At 33.8% G+C, this 21604-nt stretch overlaps 1 protein-coding gene and 1 long non-coding RNA gene across 2 annotated transcripts in view; both read right to left on the bottom strand.

Moving 5' to 3' along the window:
- LOC125386760 (GDP-D-glucose phosphorylase 1-like) overlaps positions 1 to 14717 on the bottom strand; it is a gene marked incomplete at both ends in the record, with an annotated part of 94676 nt that extends 79959 nt beyond the window's left edge. The window contains 3 exons of the mRNA XM_048413890.1: positions 8607 to 8709; positions 11516 to 11796; positions 14508 to 14717. Coding sequence (XP_048269847.1) covers positions 8607 to 8709; positions 11516 to 11796; positions 14508 to 14717 — 594 coding nt within the window. The remainder of the gene's footprint in view (positions 1 to 8606; positions 8710 to 11515; positions 11797 to 14507) is intronic.
- Positions 14718 to 16745: 2028 nt separating this feature from the next.
- LOC125386686 lies at positions 16746 to 20901 on the bottom strand. Its single transcript, XR_007227045.1, has 2 exons — positions 20547 to 20901; positions 16746 to 17472 (listed from the first exon to the last, which is right to left on the bottom strand). It is a non-coding gene; the product is annotated as an uncharacterized LOC125386686 (long non-coding RNA).
- Positions 20902 to 21604: the final 703 nt, after the last annotated feature.

Genomic DNA, 21604 nt, shown 5'->3' with positions numbered 1-21604 from the left:
TGTGACACCCGCAACGCTGAAGTTCTCGGGACTGTACACTCCAAACAACTCTGCAAACGTTCTTCTATCCAATCAGTACGAAAAACAATCCACATATAATACAAGTAATAAACTTTAAAATGGCACATGTTTCATCTTTTATTGTTTAATTGTTTAGTATTGACGATTCTTTTTTAGATTGATCTTAGAGCCAATTGGTCCTAGAGAAACGTTTTCTTTTTTAAATCATGTGGAATAATTCCAGAACAAAGATATTTTATTTCGATTCTTCGGTAATTACTTAATAAGAATGGCATTTTTTGCATTTTTTCAATTTCGAAAACCAATTTTGCGCTATGACGGTAAGTATAACATGCACTAAAGAACTAAGCTGAGTCACAGCTCAAGTGAATCCATATTTTCAGCTTTTGTGTAAATAATTATTTATTATCATAAACAGTAACGCTTCAAAAATAATCAATGAAAATGATAAAACGGTAAAGTTTCTGCCGATTAAACAATGTTGCCAATACAGAATCGCTTCTTTAATAACAAGACATTCGAGATGGAACGCTTTCTTCTTCGATTCTGTCAGTTTCAATTTTCTTGAGAAGTAAGCAATAGGCTGTAATATTCCGTTGTCTCGGGGTTGCTTCAAAACAGCTCCTAAACCGATCCCCACTTGTATCTGTATAAATGAATATTTCTTGATTTTGATCATATATTGATAGAATCGAACTTAGAGATATTTCTTAAGCTTTTGGAATGACTTCCCACATTTCTCAGTCCAGCTAAATTCCACATTTTTCCTCAGTAAGTAATGAAGTGATCCCAAGAGTTTGTAAGCATCTTCTACGTACCTATAATAAAAATTAATTTTTCCTATCAATTGTCTTACATTTCTTTTGTTCTTTGGACGTTCAAATACGCGTATTGCTCTGAGGTTATCTTTTCCTGGTCGCACACCGCCATTTTCGATGATGTGACGAACATATTTCACTGAATTTTTTGCAAAATTACATTTGGCCAGTTTCAAGTGAAAGCCTTATTTCTTAATAGCCCTCATCAACAGCTCTATATGCCCGATATACTGGTCGAATGTTTCAGAAAAAACCAAGATGCCATCAATGTAATTTATGCAAAAAACTTACAATCTGTTCATTCTAAGAATATTTACAATAGATCTGGAATCGAACACCTATATGGTCTTTTTTATATATGGAGTTTCACAGTTCTCACGTCAAATTTGTGTTTGACGTGTAGAGGTTTAACAGGTTAAGGATAGTGCGAAATGATAAAAGCAGTTATTGCTGTCACAGCTTGTTATATGAATTTCTGATCCTTAAATAATCCTACGTACACAATATACAAGTATTGCGGAGATACCCGTTAATGCTGATGATTTCTGTGTATATTCGCTCGATGCTGTACTATATTCTGTTTATTTATACTGGTCGGAGGAGAGTCGAAACATTTGAATTTGTTCTGACCCGACGGTTGCCTGTAGCGGCGACATTGTTCTGCCCGGAGTTTACGTTGCTTGTATTCTAACAGTCTTGATGCTCCGGGACAGAACAATAACATGATTTGATTTGTCCTCTAAATCATGTGCCGCTACATTACCCCCCTACCAGTGCTAGCGTTTTTATTAAGTTAGGCCGAGTATCTCCTCGTCGTCGTTATTTTAAAAGTTGCGGATATATCCTGTGTCTGATAATTTGCGGGTTTTTTTGTTATCCAAACTCTGCCTGATACTAGTCGGGAAAACGGACTCTTTGTCCGGATCTCGTAACATACCTGTCCCTGGTGTTTTCTTCCCTGGTTTGATCGTTGCTGTTTGTGCCGTTTCCATCGCGGCTGTTCGTTTGATCTACGGAGATCAATATGTTACGAGATTCGACGCCTCTATCTTCTAAATCATCCGGAACAATGAACGCGAGTTTTAGACGGTCGATGGAAACTGCTCGTCGCGATTGTTTATTTTTATAACGTAGTTTTTTTGTCCCTTTTTATAACTTTGAAGAGTCCATCGAATTGAGGCTGTAAAGGGCCACCCGTCGCGTCGTGGCGTAAGAAAACGTAAGGCGAGGAATCCAATTCTTTGAAAATGAAAATTTTCCTTTCGCCATGACGCGTGCCCGGTTGCGGCCTGACCTTTTCCATTCGTTTTTTAAGCCGGTTCGCGTATTCCGCTGTGGCCTGCTGTCTTGTTGGTAAAAAAAATTCCGCCGGCAGTCGTATGCTCCTTCCATCTTGACTTCTTTGAGGCGATCGGGGGCCAGGCGACGGGGTTTACTGTAGACTGGTGAGCCAGGTGTGGTTTCGATGTGGTGTACTACCCCGTGACGTATCTTCTCACGCCCGAAAATAGATGGACGAGTTAGGTCGGGAAACTCCATCAAAAGTCGATGATACACTGATTCACCGACTATATTTCTTACGGACGCTCCATCCGTCGTGCCGGTGTATCCTCTTGCTGTCAATTGAGTCCTCGTGTCGATGAGAGGTTGTTTCGCGGGTCCACGAGCAACCCATAGTGGCTCAAAAAGTCCACACCGATGATGGGTGATTGGACGTTGGCTATCACAAATCGCCATGTGAATGCACTTCTGAGGGACAGGTTGAGGGTGACGGCGATGGTGCCGTACGTCGGGATCCGCGTCCCATTGGCCGCGAACAGTTCGTATTCGCATCTGTTCGTTGGTTGGTGGGTGTATTTTGCTGCGGGGATACACGCTTATGTCGGCCCCAGTATCCACGAGAAAGGACGTCAGCGTCGCCTTGTCGGTGACAAAAATGCGGCGGGAGCCCATGCCGTCGTCGTCTGCCGCTTTTACGGACGGCGGGCCCCGTTTCCCTGCATCCATTTGCACGGAGACTGGCACTTGTACGCCCGGTCTCCGAACGTTCGATGGTAGTAGCAGAAGTCGAGGTTTCCCGATCTCTCTCTCGGTCTTTCTCTTGATCTCGGCCGGTTACGCCTTCCCGCTTCGGGTCGCAGCCTAGGACGAAGCTCGCGCTTCGACGTGCGCATTTCCGCTCGCAGTTGAGATATTTGTTCGCTCAGGGCGTTGACGACGGAAAGTCAGGGTTCGCTTGTTGTCTCGGGTTGTGCCGGCTGCTCGACAACGGTCGCCAAACGAGGTGCGTGCCGGTCGCCCTCTGAGATCCTCGTGTACCTCGTCAGCTATCCGCAACATCCTAGCTACGTCGTCGCCGTCGACTCCAGCCAGAAAGCACCTGATCCGCGTTGGTAGGCGATTCTTCCACAGAGTGAGGATAAACTTGGCTGACGCAAGAGGACCGGCAAGTCTTTTGAAATCATGATAAAATTTCGAAGGTTTCCTGTCGCCGATCTCTTCCTTTTCCATCAACCTTCTGAATTTCTCGTCATTCGATTCCTCAAGGGCGCGCGTTAGTTCGGCCTTGAGGCTTGTCGGCCTACCGCCCGACGGCTGGTAGGGACAAATACACATCCCCGATTTGCTCTAGGTATTGCGGCTCGTGGCAGCCGACGAGGGCTCTACACTTCGCCCGATCGTCTGTTATATCCACTGCCTTCATTTGCTCTTCCAGTATGCTGAACCAGAGTCTCATGTTCTTAGGCATTACCGGAGGCACGCGGACCAGCGAATGGGCTGCAATGGCGGGATTGCTCGTCATGCTTAGGCACACACACAAAAAAAAGTGATTGGTCTATCAGCGGCACTATCACAGTCACCTCTTTCACTTATATCACGTCGATCACGCCTATCACGACGATCACGCCTGTCACGACGATCACGTCAGGGTCACCAATGTAGAGGTTTAACACGTTAAGGATAGTGCGAAATGATAAAAGCAGTTATTGCTGTCACAGCTTGTTATATGTATTTCTGCTCCTTAAATAGCTCTACGTACACAATATACAAGTATTGCGGAGATACCCGTTAGTGCTGATGATTTCTGTGTACATTCGCTCGATGCTGTACTATATTCTGCTCGCCCGCGAACGTGTCTGTTTATTTATACTGGTCGGAGGAGAGTCGAAAAATTTGAATTTGTCTTGACCCGACGGTTGCCTGTAGCGGCGACATTGTTCTGCCCGGAGTTTACGTTACTTGTATTCTAACGGTCTTGATGCTCCGGCACAGAACAATAACATGATTTGATTTGTCCTCTAAATCATGTGCCGCTACAACGAATACCTCTCTGTATTTCTCTATAAGACAAAGCACTTCTTTTTTCTCTGGTCTGTTTAAATGTTCAAGGTTGTCAACAAATTTATCATTCTCCATGTACTCAATGAAGTTTATCTCTCTTCTCATCTGATCATTCTTTCTTTCTTTATTTTTCCCGGATATTATTTCTTCTTCTTTGTGATCTATCTTTCTATAACAATTTTTTTTAACTTTTTGAGCAATTCTCAAATCCTTATCTTGTATTAATTTGAACTTTTTATGGCGTCCAACCTTAGGACAAGGTGGTATGTGAACTTATCGTTGCGTACCACAAAAACATCCATTATTTCTTCTATTTTATTTATCTTCATTCGCGGTTTCGCCCGGACACTCGTGAGTCATTGCCACTGAGTTTTGAAAATACTCTTATGTTCGGTTAGATCTGCTTTTATTTGATCAACAATCTTTTGGTTAATAGAACTTGCATTGGCTCCAGTGTCATAAACACCTTTAACATCTTTCTGATCATTGATTCTAACTCGGTGTTTTATCAATGGTTTATATACTTCTCCGGGGTTTTTAGTTTTTTCATTCTCATCCAATCTTATTGACTTCTTGTTTTCGGATGCGAATATCTCAAGTGAATTTACCTGTTTGAAATTCTTCTGAACATTCTTGTTTATGTTCCTGCATAATTCTACCGGATGGAATCGGCCAGGAAAATTCAGTGATTCACAAAAGCTAGTTTCGCGAATGATAGATTTTAATTTCTATCAAGACATACCTTCATCTCCTGCATTTCTTTTCCTTTCATCTGAACTTCGTTATTGAATTTTTTTGTGATAATTATCTTCATACTGTCCCAAAATTTTTATCAAATCATCTGTTGAGTATCGTTTCTTTATCGATTCTATCCTTAATGTGAATAGATAATCTCATAACAATCAAACCAATTCTTGTGTTTTCAATAGTCTTCCTCTCTTTTTCAAATATTAAGCGTTCTTTTTTTTTAGCGTAATCAACGAACGAACCTGAAATATATTTGAAATTATACACGTATCGTGATAAAGACCAAACTTTATTGCTGAAAACTTTGAAAAATGAAGTCCTCCAATCTTCCCAATTATATTCTTTGTTCTTCAACAGATTTGTTTGATACCACTCCAGTGCTATTTTCTCCAAATACATCTTCAAGCACTTGATTTTCTACTCATAATTTGGATCTTGAATTTTTCCCACTCTGTTTCATAGTTTAACATCCAATCTGTGGCTTTTTGAGTCCCATGAAATTGCTTTAAAGCGAAGTACGTTCCTTCTCTTTTATAATTATCTAGTTTTTGAAGAATTTCCAAAAGTCTTTCCATGTCAAAACTAGATTTACTTTCAGTCTTTATTTTCCTTTTTTGAGATGATTTCTGATTCTTTTAAGTAGGTATTTTGAAATATAAAGTTTAAGTTCGTATCAATGTATGACGTCGCAGTCTCATCATCCATCGTGAGTGTGATATATTTCTATATTGGCCTACCTTGGTTACACTTTTTGAGGCGTTCTTAACAATTGATGAATTGAATAATCTAGGATGATAACTTCTTGATTGATATTCCAGCGGAAAAAACATAATTCACTTCATCTTTTGGTTTTCTTATAGATTCTACACATTCTATTCTTTCACCTTTTGTGTTTTCGTTTATGGTGATACGGAGAATAATCTTCAACGGCATGGCGTAGTGAAAATCGATTTGTAATAACGTTAATCCTTATCTGCTTTTTTCGTTAGTTTTTCTTCTAACATCATTGCATAAACCTTATACGCAGTGTTCAATAGTAATAGCCCTCTGTAGTTATATACTTCATGTTTACTACCATTTTTATTTATGGCTGTTATTTCTCCCTTTCTCCAATCTCTTGAGAGGTCTTCTTCATTCCAGATTGTTCTTACTATTTCTTTTAGTTTCCTTCTGGCTTCTCCTGCACCATATATTCATGCTTCATTTTTATCTTGTCTCTGCTTACTGCTTTCCTCTTGTTTATTCTTCCTATTTAATCCTCTATTTCCCTTTCTTCTAATTCTCCTGCATATCCCTTGTTTATCTTATAATAGGTCATTGAAATGTTATTTCCACTCTTCCATCTTTATATGAGCACTTGTCTTGCTTTTCTTCTTTCTCTTCTTATTAACATATGCCCATATTTCTGCCTTTGTTTTTCTTTGTTCTTCTTTTCTTTGCATAATATTTTATACTCTTCTTTTTCTGCTCTTTATACTTTTATACTCTTCTTATGTCATACTTGTTTTACTTTTTTAGCATTCCCAAGACATGTTGTCAGTGCCTTTTCGTTTCCCAGTATTCTGCATCCTACCACTTTAGTCCTCTTGTTCTTCCTCATTTTCGCTCGCATTGCTTCTATTAATTCTATTATGCAATTCAATGAGTGACCGATGATAGCGATGGAACATACGAATCACACATTCGTCTTTTTAATAATTCCCATAGATTTTCTGTGGATCTGGGGTCGAAGTTTTTTGCACAACAATCTAAAACTAGAAATGTTACAGTTTTTAGCCAATTTTTTATGCTTTTGCGTTTATGCTTTAGTTTCCCATCTGGTTTGTTTGAAGATATTTTTAATGAGTATTACTCTAAACGTTAGATATATACTGCACGTTTCAAATTTGCTGCTTCATTTCAACTTGATATGAAGGGAAACCACAAGCATATATAAATTTATTAAATTATAATTTATTGTTTTCACTACTTGTTCTGCATTAGCTTCATATTCATAGCATTTATTACAATTTATATGAATAATTTTATTTCTTATGTATAGTGCAGCATCATTACTTATCCAGTGTTCTATTAAAAATTCGATAAGAGCTCGTTGAAAGTCAAGCCAAAACTTCACTCCGAGCGAAAGCACCAAGCTAAGATATCGTGGCAGACCTGAGCATTATAAATCGACTTCATTACCCTCTTCATTTATTTGAAATTTTATTTATTCATTTATTTTGTAGTAACTGATATAAAACGAATATCACGCAGCCATTATACAAATAAATAGTAATAAGAGTTAAATAGTTTTCAAGACATAAGTAATCATATGGAGAGGTAGAGTCACTACCTTCCGGTATCCACTATCCTACTATAATAAGAGTAGCTGTTAAAGGTAGCGAGTGAACTTTTATTATCCAAATGATCTTGTTTCTCGAGTCGTTTGGATAAACGTAGTACTACTGTATAGTCAAAAAATTTCTTATATTTCCTCTAACCATGATAATTGTACACATTTTATTTATGACAGCGAATAATGATTTATACAAAAGCTACGATTATTGACTCATCATTTTGTTCATATAAATACTAAAAACTTTTCTTTTAAATTTTCTTTGTACATACAACTGTATAATTTAGCTTGCTCACCGTGTGCATTATTATCATTATTACAATATTTAGTAAATAAAATTGGCTTCGCGAGTTATAAAAAAAATAAAAAAAAACGATATGTGAAATTGTTGATTTATGAAATTTTAATAAAGAAATAATAAATGTTTTTTAATTCAAGAAATGCCATTCCTGTTAAGTAGTTATTTCTAGAGTTATTCCATTTATTTATAATTAAATGTTTCAATTGTTTATGAGTGTTTAAGTCACAAAGAAATCAATACAATTGGAAGTAACAGAGTACCATGTGTCCCCTCTGTCATAGCAACATAACATTCTTATTAAGCACCCATAGTTTATAATAATATCCTGATACTCGTGATTATCGTGATGACTGCCCTATTCCAATCGTTTGATTCTTTGACATAGCAACTACTCAATTCACTATATATATAAAAACAGCAAGAATATCAATAAAAAATGGCTCCCTCATTCAGCATTCAATCAAGTATATAATATATATAATTATAATTAAGTATAAGTATACTTAAACACCTTTTTACCACCCTGAAAATAAGTTTATTTCAAAATTATGAATTTTAAAGTTTTCATTTGTTTTTTTAAAAAGAATAAAACTTTGTAACACATGTTATAATTTGTTAATACGGTAAGTTATTAATTTTTCACACAGATATTCTTGTGTGATAATAATAATTTGTTATCCAAATTGCAGTTCAATTGGTGCTGCTATCTTAACAAAACACAACTCATTTTATAGCTTATTTAATCACCTATAACATTCATTCTTAATATTTTCCTCTATCTCCACTCAGTCCCCAGATATATGCCAATAAGTAAGAGAAGAGACTGATTTTTACAATTATACCACTTCTGATTGTGTATTGTTGAAAATAATCTCTTACCTTGAACAGATTCTCATTCTCAATTATCAATAGGAACACATTAAACGATAGGACAACAATTTGAATTTTTTAATGAAATGGATATAATTTAATTCGATGTAATTCGACTGGACTAGTGGGATATATATATATATAAGAAATAAAAGAATAAAAATATAGTTACAATATATTCCAGTAACATCCTCCATTTCAAGTAGTATAAATGCCAATGAAGATGGTTCACAGATGCAAAAGCACAAAGACTGTTAAAAGCCACCCTGATGTATCTGCAAACAACATATTATCAAATTATTAAGTTTTAGTTATTTATTTACTCCAATTATTTTTTTTATTCTCTGTAGATCTCATATCAAAAATTCAAATATATTTAAGCTCTTGGTTATTTAAGATAGTAGATTAAAAATATTATTTTATTGTAAGTATAAATATAATATGGATTAGATTTTGAAATATGTAATATTATTTCTTTGATCAGAATTTCACAATTAGATTCTATTGAACAATAAAATCACAAACTTAACCGTTTGCGTCCCAAGCAGCGCGATCGCGCTGTTTAGATTTTGTGTCGAAAGGTCCCAGTACATTTGAACGCTACGGACGACTGACGGTATTCTGTATTTCATTGTTATCTTCTCAATAATTTTTATTGAACAAAACTGTTAGGAACATGATACATTTACACTGTACATGTGAATGTGTGTGTAAGCGTCAGAGGACGTCCAGGCCTTAGTTGGGACAAAAGACAAAAGTCAGTCGTTAGAAGTATCTGGAAGAGTCGGTTGACAACAAGCGTGCGTGCGAATAGGATTTCGAGGTCTTTAGAGTTTAAGATATATGTATAACTGTTGTGTGCTAAATAAAGGGAATTATTTGTATTTCCGAATCCTTTCTATATCTTTACAAAAACTTGAAATATTTATAAACTATGTCAGAAAAATAACAAATATGACGAGCGTTATTGCGCCGCTTGTTTCTCTTCGCAATCGATTAAGACAAGCGTTAGCGCGCTGTTCGCGATTTTTCGACCCCTGAGACTCAAACGGTTAAGACATTTATTGTTGCATGTTGCACAAATCCAAGATAGTTAATCCATTGCCTTGCGATTTAAGTTCCAATAGCGCGTGCTATAACCAACGGCAGTGCACCAAAGTTGTGCAAATCGCACCGTTCTTCTGATGAGTAACGTACAACTGTAGAGGACAGGTATATATGGATGTTTGACCATGAGATTTATTGCAAATTATCGTTTGTTGTCGTAACCGTCGAATTTATTTAAAATAATAAATTAATGTACAGCCCATATTCGCTAAGTCGTTAGTACAAAGTATAAATCGCAAAATAAAATCGCGGATAAATACTCGTCCCGTAACTCGGTAAATAACTCGTGATAACACTTGGATCGCTCGTTGATACAGAAAAATGCTCGTAAATACTCGCAGATACTAAACTGTTTCTGGTTGCGTCGGTTTATTTATAATGGACAATGCAGGAGGGGGGGGGGGGAGTCGGAAAATTCAAGTTAGTTCTTTGACAACACTTTAGGATGCACTGTCACTAGAATTTATTTTATCACTACTAATGTATATTTTAAAATCATAGCAATAACCCGATTTTGACTCACATAATTTATAAAATTTTATACCGGATCTTGTCCCTCCCAATGGATTAAATTGTTTGTAGGATAAGCGTCCCTTATAATTCATCAATGATTCATTGGTAACAATGTCCTCTTGCGTTGTATATACTTCTTATAAATCTTTGATTCAAAAAAAAGGTTTAAAAAAAGTTTTATTTTACATAATTTATCTGTATTGTTAGCCAAATTGTTATCTGCAAAATGCAAACATCTAGTTATTTACAGAAATCTTTTGAATGACATCGTTTTTCTGAAAATTGGAGTTTCTGTGACTGCTCTCTTAGATCAATTTATTTGTATTGTTGGTTTCTTAACTTCAGTCATTATTATACATAGTGCAAAATATACTTTGATCCCACCACAGTTTACAGGAAACCAAGTTTCGTCTAGTTTTAGTTTTTTATTTTCATTGTTCATTATTTGATTTGCATATCGATTCATTTCCATAACAATATTTTCCCAAAATATATTATCAAATATTATATTAAAAACATCTACTTCTTTTTTGTTTTCACCTAACTTACTCAAAGTTGCCACTTTTATACCACAAATCTCTGTATAGTTTCAAATTTTTGGTACATTAGTTTCTTCTTTCCAAATCCATAGCTCTAGTTGTTGATGATTACTGTGATCTTCGTCGTCGGTATCATCTTCGATAACCAGTCGCTTACAACGTTCTCGTACAGAAAGTGAAATATCACTACTGTCACTATCACTATTTAAAATATCTATTAAATCACTTTTTGCGATGTTAGCAGAACTTTCAATGTCCTCAACAACGCTTAACATTCTTTTTGAAGTTATTTTTAGGGGTACCTTTCTAATATTTTTCAAGAAAATATACTGCACCTCCGAATGCGGACAAGAAAAAAAAGCATTTGTCGCATGTATCCCAACAAATATACAAAGTTTCACGTACAAAGTGCACGTGTTGTTTATGTTTGGCCCGAAGGATATACCACGTCTCTAACACGACGTTGTAGGTTAAAAGCTTAATGATACAATAAGGTTAATTGAAAATACTTATAAACTGTAAACAACAATGTGATATTGTAAATAGTTATAATGTAAATATTTTTAAATGTCAGAAAATGTTAATAAATCATGCCAAAATTTCAAAATTTTTATTTTTCCTATTAAATTGGAATTGCATCACTGATTAAGCTTTATGCTATAACAATTAAAGTTTCAAAAATAAAATAGAATCATAAAATAATTACTTCTTTACTCATAATGCATTACTACAATAATCTTATTTTATTAACTGAATAATGCTTAATAAATATTATTAAGAAAAATGAAATTTATGAGAGTACTGTGTATGTTTTATTAACTTTCCTTTGACATTGCACTTTATAACAATCAACATATGTATTTATAAATTAATTAAAGATTTAATTTCTGTTATTTTTGCTTCAAAGGTGGAATATACTTACGAAGACAAACTCAAGGAAAACAACTCAACAGCTTTCACTAAGCTATGTTTTGTTACAAGTTGAGGTAATTGTTTACATCTTTGTGGCAACAGCAGAGAATGACAGTATTCAATCGGACTAGCATTAATTGCAATTATATCATCTTTGTCTGTATTATTTAAATTCATTATTTGTTCTTCTGACACAAGTTTTGTAAAGTTAAAATCTTTCTCATTGAAAGGTTGGTTCATTGAAATAATACTTTCTGGAGATCTTCTTTTATAACCGCGATCAATATTTAGCTAAAATTAATAAAAATGGTCAGTATTAAATATTAAAAAAAGTAAATATTATTTATTATAAGATTACCAATAATAAAGAAAATTTATATAATGATTAAAACAAGTTTGTATGGTATGTTTTGTCAGAGGACAATATATAATTGGATTGTTCATATAAAACTTTTATAAAAATTTGAATCATTAAATATTTTAGACATTTAATGCCTATGTCTTATGAATAGAAAATATCAGTACATATAAGAATCAATCTAATATACATTACTATTTTATCTTCATCGGTATAAGATCAATTATTTTTTAGATGAGAAAAAAAGTTGAAATTTGATATAAGATGTTTTTTTTTGGTAAACTATTATATGGCACACCATTACATAAATTCGGTTGTAAGACTCTTTTGACCCCGTTCACTGGCTATACTTTTTAGATAAAAGTAGCTTTAGATAAAAGCTGCTATTTTACTAATTTTCTATTCCTTACAATGTTTAGATATTTTGCAAATTTTTAACCACAATTTCTATGGATTAAATTAATGGAAGTCATATTCACAAGACACAAGTATTCCAAGATCTGGTTAATGACTAAATGTACAAATGAAGGTGCAACATCCCATTGGAAGATAAAGTACATTATTGGCAAACAGATACAGGTACAGGTACAAGCTAATGAGTTCAGAAGTCTTCCAACAAAGTCTCAGCCACCATAAATGTCCGATGCTGAGAAGATAGATAAAATTGTGTAGGTCGGGCATACCATAGGTAACCACATTATTGTCCAGATCAATACCAACTCATTTTGCCAACCAGCACTGTGGCAACGCACACATATTAATCTTTTTTGCAAAAAGATGTTAACGAGATGCTAGTCACAACAACTTAGTAATAGGCAACGTTTATAGCATGGAGGCATGTTTAACCAGGGAATACTCATCATGTCAGAAAATGGCAATATTTTGTGTTATGGCGATTCATATCAGTAATAAAATTAAAAAATAAAACCGTCATTTCATTACAACTTAATTCTATATTATAACAGCCACATATACTCTGTATTTGGCCATTATACTTCATCGCTTACTTTTTGTGATACATTTTAGGTACACAATTTTCAAAGTTTTCAAAGAAGGCACAACAGCTAACTGGTTAATCAGCAATTGTATACTCCAATAAATGTACTGTGGCACGCAATATAATTTTTCTCAAATATTAAGTTTTCTGAATGTGAGGTTGGCGGTAGCCAAAACTTTCATCATTGAACTCCTCTACTTACAAGTTTTCTAACAATATATCATGCACTCTATGGACATTAAAGTACTGAATACTACAGTATTTCAAATTTATTTACTATGCAGAAAAAACAATATTACATTTATGTTTCCTTTATAAATGTTATATTTATGATTGTATATATAAAATGCTATTTATCATAAGAATAAGGTAAGAAGAGAAGAAACATTTATGTCAAAATAGAATAAAAACTAGAATAGAATAAAAGATAGAATAAAAAAATATTGAAAAACAGACATTATATGTATACAGAAGAATTGAATCCTGAATCTTAGCATAGGACTTTAACGGATTACCATCATACTATCGCATTGTTTGTTAAATACCACAGTTGAATCACATTTTAGCGTAGTAGTAAAATTTCAATCACTAATGTTTCAAAAAATATTGGATCTTTGCCCTTATAATGGAATACTTTTGCAGAGTGAGGATCTTCCCATATGCAGAATTTTAACTAAATCAGTAATACAAATGTCTTGCAGTTCCCTTGTTATTTGTTAATTATGAATTTACATATATATGAATCGATATAATTATTTTTTTCTTTTCATTGTGTTAAATAGTTACATTAACTAAGTCATACTAGAGTAACTTAACACATTAGCACCATGACTCACATATATGTCATTTGGATTCCTCTGCTAGAACCTGAATGATATATATAGATGAGTTTCTAAATGCTCTGATGCCAATGTGTTAAAGGATTATAAGTTCTTTGAAATACAATTGGGGAGAGAGACATTATAATTCTCACAATCATAAATCAAAAAACATTAAATAATTTCATTTCACTAATACATATAAATTCCTAAAAGTATAATACATTGATTAATAAATAAACAATCCTGATATTGTCTTGGCAATATAATAACAAATATGATATATTCATTGCTACTTCTTTAACTGTTATTTTATATATGATTTTGCACTATAAAATTAATTTATATAATTTTATTCTTATAAAAATTCCTAGAATAAACAATATTATCTATATTATATTATTAGATATAATTACAGTTACATAATATTTATTTCATTTTTATTTTTGTAAATTGTCAATGATTTTGTAAATATTTTTCTTTTGTCTGCTTATTTTTATTTTATAAGTTATCAACAAACTGTACTTGTAAGTATTAAAACTAAGAGATAAGCATACGTAACAAGATTTATAGGTATTAATGACATTAATACACAAAACATATTTGTAATTATTAAAATTTGAACCAGAAAATTATCTTACGAATATTTATGCAAGGGATGGTAAAATTAAAGCATACATTTACACATATGACAAGTGAACAATAAAAACATGTGAAATATTTTATCCTGTAAATTACTATATTACTTAAACAAAATTGTAACAACTAAAAAATATTTAAAAATAAATTAAACAAATATTTATTATAATTAATTATTTAATAACATTACCTGGACTAAAAAGTGATATTTGCCTTCCAATATTTTCGAATCTTGAATGTTTAATATATAACGAAACACTTCATTCTTCTGGGCTTCCATCCACTTTTCTTTTAAAACCAAATCAAAATTAGATTCCTCATCTTTTTTAATATCTTCACTACAAACACAATTTGCTTCAGTAGAAGAATTGTAGAATATCACTGTGTCGGATTTTGTTATGTAGATTTAAATAATATGAAATCATTTAGCACAACTAACCACACCTATTTTAGGTATAAACTATGTGGTTAAATATTTATTTTTTATCTTTTATCTTAGGTATTTTAATCTACAATATGATAGTATTACATAATTTTTTTACATTAAGATCTTATTAATTAACAATATCATTGTATTACTGTAACACTAGTTACATGAAAGTTATGATATGACTTTTTTAAAGAATTAAGGCATGATATCTTTATTATATTAGAAAATATGTTTAACTCTTTGCACTCCAAATTTTATTTCAATTTTGTTACCAGCAGCTCCTAACGCTTTTAAGTGCTTTATTTGAAATTTACTTTAACTAAAAAATAAGACAATTTAAATAAATAAAGGAAGAAACAAAATCATTGAAATACCAGTTTTATTCACGCTATTGTTGTATTTTGTAATTTTTAAGTGTATGTATTATGTATGTAAGTATTAAGTGTATCTTGAAACAATTTCCAGGATGCAATCCTTGTTTTCTTTCGCACATTTCACAAAAAAAGGTGGAATTGAAAGAATGTGGAGTGAGACTCGACAAAGTAGCTCCTGAAATAAAAACTGATGTTGAGTCATACTCGACATAGGAGTGCAAAGGGTTAATACATTAATAAAAAATTAATAGTACAAAATTTAACAAAGAAGAAATTAAAAGAAGACATTAAGTTACATTTAAAATTTGTATTTCATATTGAATTTGTTGATCTCTGTTAAAAGTTTCTCATGGTGGTATTAAAGCTAGTAAGTATAAGTAAATAAAGATAATTAGTTTAAAAAATTGTTATTTTAATGTTTGATCTCTGAATTAATTTTTTCATTCTGATGTTAATTTGAAATTTTATTAATTTTTAATGAAATCTTGTATTAGATTTAACTTTTTGTTGAAAAATATAAAAGAACAATTTTTTTCCATTGTAACTTTGGGAATATTTTGATTTAAATTTTCTTCTACTTCCTTTTCATTGTTATTTTTACTATCTGATATTATGAAAATCATTGTTAAAACTTGGAAACGCGCACGTCGATTATATTGTCTATTCGTTACAAAACACGCACAAGGGTCGACTTCCTAGACTACGCATGCCGAACCGAAAAATCAATGGAAAACCATAAATAAGGAAAGAGAACAAGAAGTGTATCAACGCTATGTTACAAACAGCACGCCAGCGACATCCATATACTCATTCATCAAACACGCACAAATGTCGCAGGACACTTGAATTCCTAATAATTATTTTATATTTACAAATAATAATCACTACGGTAAATATATTTTCTATATTTCACTGTGCTTCTAGATGTTTTTGTGTTTTCTTTTATTTCTTTCATTTCTGAATCTTATTTGCTTTCTTTATGCTCTTCCATTTTCTAATGTAGTATAGCAAAGTCTGAATATTGTCTGGTCTATGTTTGCGAGTTAAAAATTAACAATTTTTTATTACAATTCTTTTGTATTGCCAGTCATAATTTACTTGCATTACTCTGTTTTTTACCACATAAATTTGGAACCTACATAAAGAACAATATAAAATTTGTAGATACGTGCAAAATAGCTATACTCTATATATATCTATATAATATCACAGAGGAAATTTCCTCTCTCATACATATGTGTATATATGATACATATATGATATATATGTATAAAGCAAATCAGTTATACATATATGTTAGTATATTATTATATACTATTTATTATATAATATATAATTATTTATTATTGTTATATATTATTTTGTATATATAATTTTGTATTATTATAATTATATATTATAGTTATATTATTTTACTATTTCATTAATAGTATTAGTAAATTATTAATAATAAATAATAAATTAAATATGAATTATATAAATTGTACACAAAATAGTAAATTATTATTTTATAATAATAATATTGTTGAATTTATTTATTTATTGAAATTATTTTGAATTTACCAGAAACGATATTAGAAAGAACGAATTATTAATTAGATAAATAAATATGAATCAAATTGTATCATGTTCGATCTCACTTTATTCAAAAAAGGTTCGTCAGTAGCAAAATCTTTTTTCACAAGGAACCGAAAAGAAAGAAGGTTTGTCGTTGCAACGGTAATATTCCCTGATACATAAACTTTTAATCTTTTTCTATCGTTTCCGCCCTGTACTGTATTGTACCCCTACTATATCCCTCTCTGTTGTACATTCGGTATTTTTTCAGTATTTTTCGCTGCCGGCAAAATATATATAAAGCATGTGGAGAATTTATTCTATCGTCGTATCCCTTTCAGAAGAACTAAGATTGTTGATTCGTTAGAAGTTTCTAAAATTACTTACCAAATTAAGAGAACGTTAATATAAATTATATCATTGATTCATGTGTTAATTTTTCTAACATGTGCTAAAAATGAACTCCTCAATCAAAGAATGCTAATACATGATAACTACCGCTTGTAATTATACTTATTAAAATTTTTTTAACAATTTTATTTCGATATGTTTGTTGCTTACGAAGGCTATGTATATATACAGTTTTGTTTTTCGTTTAATATTTACTCCCAAACGTAGAACTTACTTAGCAAACTACGTACTGATAAAGTTTATGTTACATTGAATCGTTTTAAGAGCTTATTTATTTCGTGTAAATTTTGTTCTGCATGTTGAGCTATTTTTCCTTCCGGTAGAACTTTTGGTTCGTACTTCAGTAATTGATAGCCATCAACTAAATACTTCTTTGACTCCTGCTGCAAAAAGAAACAAACCTTCAAATACTTGTTAATGTAAAGTGCAAATAAATGATGGCAGAAATTTTTGTTCACAATTTATGTAATTGTCTGTTAATATTGTATAATTATCGTATTATGTAAAAAATGCTTCAGCCCCTTATAACTATAATTACTGTTAGAACACGCGTATATTACCGAAAGAAATAGAAACAAAGGCAACCGAAGATAATACAAAAAATGTATTTTGTAGATTAAGTACGTTGCATATATGGTACATTTGTATTGTATGTGGAGAGTGAGGACGTGAGAACGTAGAGAGAAACGATACACAAGTATGTATCCCCTCCATAGTATATATGTGAGCGTTGTATGATGGCCTAGAACTCCGTTGAGAAAAAAGAGAAGTGCAGTGTGAAATCTCGTGCCCTAGGCCTCCGGCGAGTAGCCCATGTGGCGAGCAGAGTTATGTAAATATTCTAATATTCTAGTATTCTAATACTAGGGAGGGGATACATACTTGTTTGTGTTTTCGCTCTACGTTCCCTCTCCCTCGCACGTACAATACAAATATACTACATATTCAACAAAGACCAATAGTGTTGAATCTACTGATTAGTAATGTTATCAAAAATTCCTTATTGACTATTTTTGACTAGTAGTTTTCTGAGTCCATGAGTCAACAGCTTATCACAGACAACGTAACTTTTCACGTGCGGATCCATGATCTTAAAAATGATCAATTATTTATCAGTTATTTTGTTTATAAAAATAGTACATACAAGTTGTTATACTCCAAAATTTTATAGAAAATTGCTGTGCGACGACAGTATCTTCAAAATGATTAATAAGTACAATATTCTACGCTTCTAACATTCGTTACGAAATAGTCGAATAAGTAGACAAATATCCTCGAACAATTGAGTACTATACAACTTTTTGTAACGAACTTTGCAACGAACGGCAGTCAACGTGGACAAAATTTTAAGTACTTTAAGTATTAACGTGTTAGTTTATTAAAGAGACGAGTAGTAAAAATGTAATAGTTAATTATATTAAAATCATTTTAAGTACAAGTACAGAGATAGTGCATGTCGGTCGTAACCATCGCTCACTTGATTCTACCGTATGACTCGCTATGCTGCTCGCTATATTCTTCGCTATACTAATTCGCTCTAAAGACTCCTTTCCCTAGAGGGGATGTCCGTCTATTTATATTGTCCGATGGATTTACAGAAGGTCATATGTGGTTCCGGTTGACGATTATTCATAACAGCGATAATGTTTTTATCCAATTATTTTGTTTATTCTTAAACCTTGCAAATCAAAACAGCGTCGATACTCTAAGGTACAACAATAAAAGTCACTCCTGATTCGAATCGTCCTATGACTCATGTGTCGCTACATATCCATGTTTATAAGAGCAGTAATAGGCCACCTACTTAGCCTTATCAGAAATTATTTTAGCTTCTTTTCAAATCACAGACGATGAGATCAAGGTTTTCGAAAACTTTATATGATCTTTGAAACGGTGTTCGGGATTTCGAGTGGCCGTTCGTTTATGCCTTGGATAGCACCTATCCGTTCTTTGAGAAATTTCGAATTACCTATCCTCCTCGAGCTGTAAATCTGATGACTCAGAGGTCAGGGAGAAACCCCAGGGAAAACCCCCGGTCCGGAAGGCACGATGCATGGACGAGACCCAACGGCTGATGGGGGAAATCAGCGACATACTAGGACAGTCACCAACAGAGCGTCGTACCGTGCGGGTGAAATACTTCACTCTCAACAAGATCTTACAACTGCTGTGTTCAAAACATCAAACTTTACTTTTATGCAACAATTTTACTTTTACTTTTATACACTAACAATCGATCTATTAAACCTCCTCCACCTTGAGTATTAAGTCATTCAAGGTACGCGATATCGACCAATCGGTTGGGCTTGGCCGGTCGCTCTTTAGTTGATAATTCGCAACAGACGGTATGCAAGATAACATCATAGATACAGATTTTCAGAATGTTGTCTCAAAATTTTCACATTATCTTAAAACTTGAGAATGAAATGACAACTATGAATATAATATTTCGATATGATTAGAATAATAAAGCACTTCAATGAGGTTGAAAGAAGCGATAACTTTTTTTTTTGACGTGGAGGAAATCCGCACGGACACCCGAGTACCTGCGTCACCCTATAAGTCAGGGGGCCCCGGCCCCGTACAACCAAACGTCCCAGTTTGGAAGGACGGCCTCGAGGACCCTTAGCCCCGGCGCGCCTGCTCTCATGCCGAGCCTAGCACGCCATCTGTCGAGCAGGGCCCGTCGAGCCCGACCCTCAACGTCGGCGCCCACCGGATCGACCTCGTCCGACAGACCCCGAGTGTGAAGGTAAATCTCGCGACACCTCAGTGCCGGCAGTTCGAAAGGGGGGAACCCGGCGAGCACCGCCGCTGCTGCCGCAAAAATGGTGTGGAAGCCCCTCACTACCCTGATGGCCGCCGTCCTCTGCAACCTCCTGACCTTCAGAAGACTGCGGCGGCTGGCTATCAGGTCCTCTGCCCAGATTGGAGCTCCATAGAGGAGCCTCGATCGCACCACGCCGGCGTACAGCCGGCGCACTCCGATGCCGGGCTAGCTGAACATGTACTGTAGAGATGCGTCGACATCTGGTAATCATTTTACCCGAAGAATAGGGTCTGCGTGTGGCGAGCCACAGGACAGAAACCGTTAGAATTGTCGTTTACACGCGTTTACTGTCGCGTGCCGCTATAACTATTTCTTTTAAGGAGAGCTATAGAATTACTCCATACCTTTGTTAGGTAAAAACGTTCATCCCTTGACCGCGGTTACGTTCGGCGACTGGTTATCGCCTCGAGCCCAAGTTCACTATCATAAATCCCGAACAAACACAGTCGGATTGAATGACGACAATTGCTTAATTACGGCTATGGTAGAATCTAGATTAAAGTGTTAAGGGACTTTCCCAAAATTCTAAAGGGAAGGCTCCGGTGTCCTTTCATCATCGACATATATATTATTATTTAAATATGTAGTATTATTTAAGTATGTGTCAAATTTGATATTTCATCTTACCAATAATGGCACTAAAATCTCCATTTCTGTATGTCTCCTACTAAGGTCTGCGTGGGCTGCATGTAATTCGAAAAGAATCAGGCCTCGAATTCGATTTTCAGCTGAAACAAAAAGCTCAAATTATACGTACTATTACTATCCGTACCAAGTGGATGAGATACAATGAAATCGTAAAGTAAAGCATGACGTAAGTAAGCGTACTAATTGATCTGATTCAGGTAGGATCGTGCTCATTGCGCACATACATACGTAGGCAACTGTATGAATTTTTGAAATTGCCGATTTTTATAATCTTATGTAATTGACGATTTTTAAGAAAGCATACTAGTTATATTTGAAATAAAAATAGAGTTAAAATTAAAGATAATGTTTTTTCGTTGCAGCTTTGCTTTCTGATAAATTTGTAAAAGTTTATCAATTGCATGTTTATTGTTTTCTCTTATATATACCTATCATGTATAGCTATAAATGATATGCAGTGATATTTGTACCTACCATATCAAATTGCAAAGAAGAAATATTAGTAGTAATAACATAATATTAATATATCTTCTATACAAGGATTATTGGCAATTATTTACGACGTGGATGAACTTATCGATTTCACTGACCTTGAAATATGTCATCAGGATCAACGTTTTGAGCAATTTTTCCCTATATACATGCCGAGTTATCATTAGGGTTAGGGGCGTGTAACGAATCTTCATTTGGATTAGACATGGTTATTACGCAATAGAAAAGATATTTACTAGTACAAATATGATTATTACAGAATTTGACAAGTAACCGTGGTAATTATATATTCGAAATGCTAATGGCAATGATCTTAGGCCCAATAACGAATCCACGGTCAACGGGGTGGCCAATGTGCTTTTTTCCAAAGTCCAAGTCGAACTGAACTCACTGGTCCACAATTCAAGTGTAACTCAACTTACTTATCTACAAGTAGATCTGCCCAATGTCGGGTGACCCGACGCTGGAGAAGTTGAAGGCTGATAATACAAGGGAAATAAGGAATATGAGGCGTTGGATCGACACCAACGCCGAAATGAAAAGGG

The sequence above is a fragment of the Bombus terrestris genome, chromosome 17 (genome assembly GCF_910591885.1).
Source record: "Bombus terrestris chromosome 17, iyBomTerr1.2, whole genome shotgun sequence".
NCBI lineage: Eukaryota > Metazoa > Arthropoda > Insecta > Hymenoptera > Apidae > Bombus > Bombus terrestris.
The sequence above is the reverse complement of the archived record's forward strand: the minus strand, read 5'-3'. Positions and strand labels throughout refer to the sequence as shown.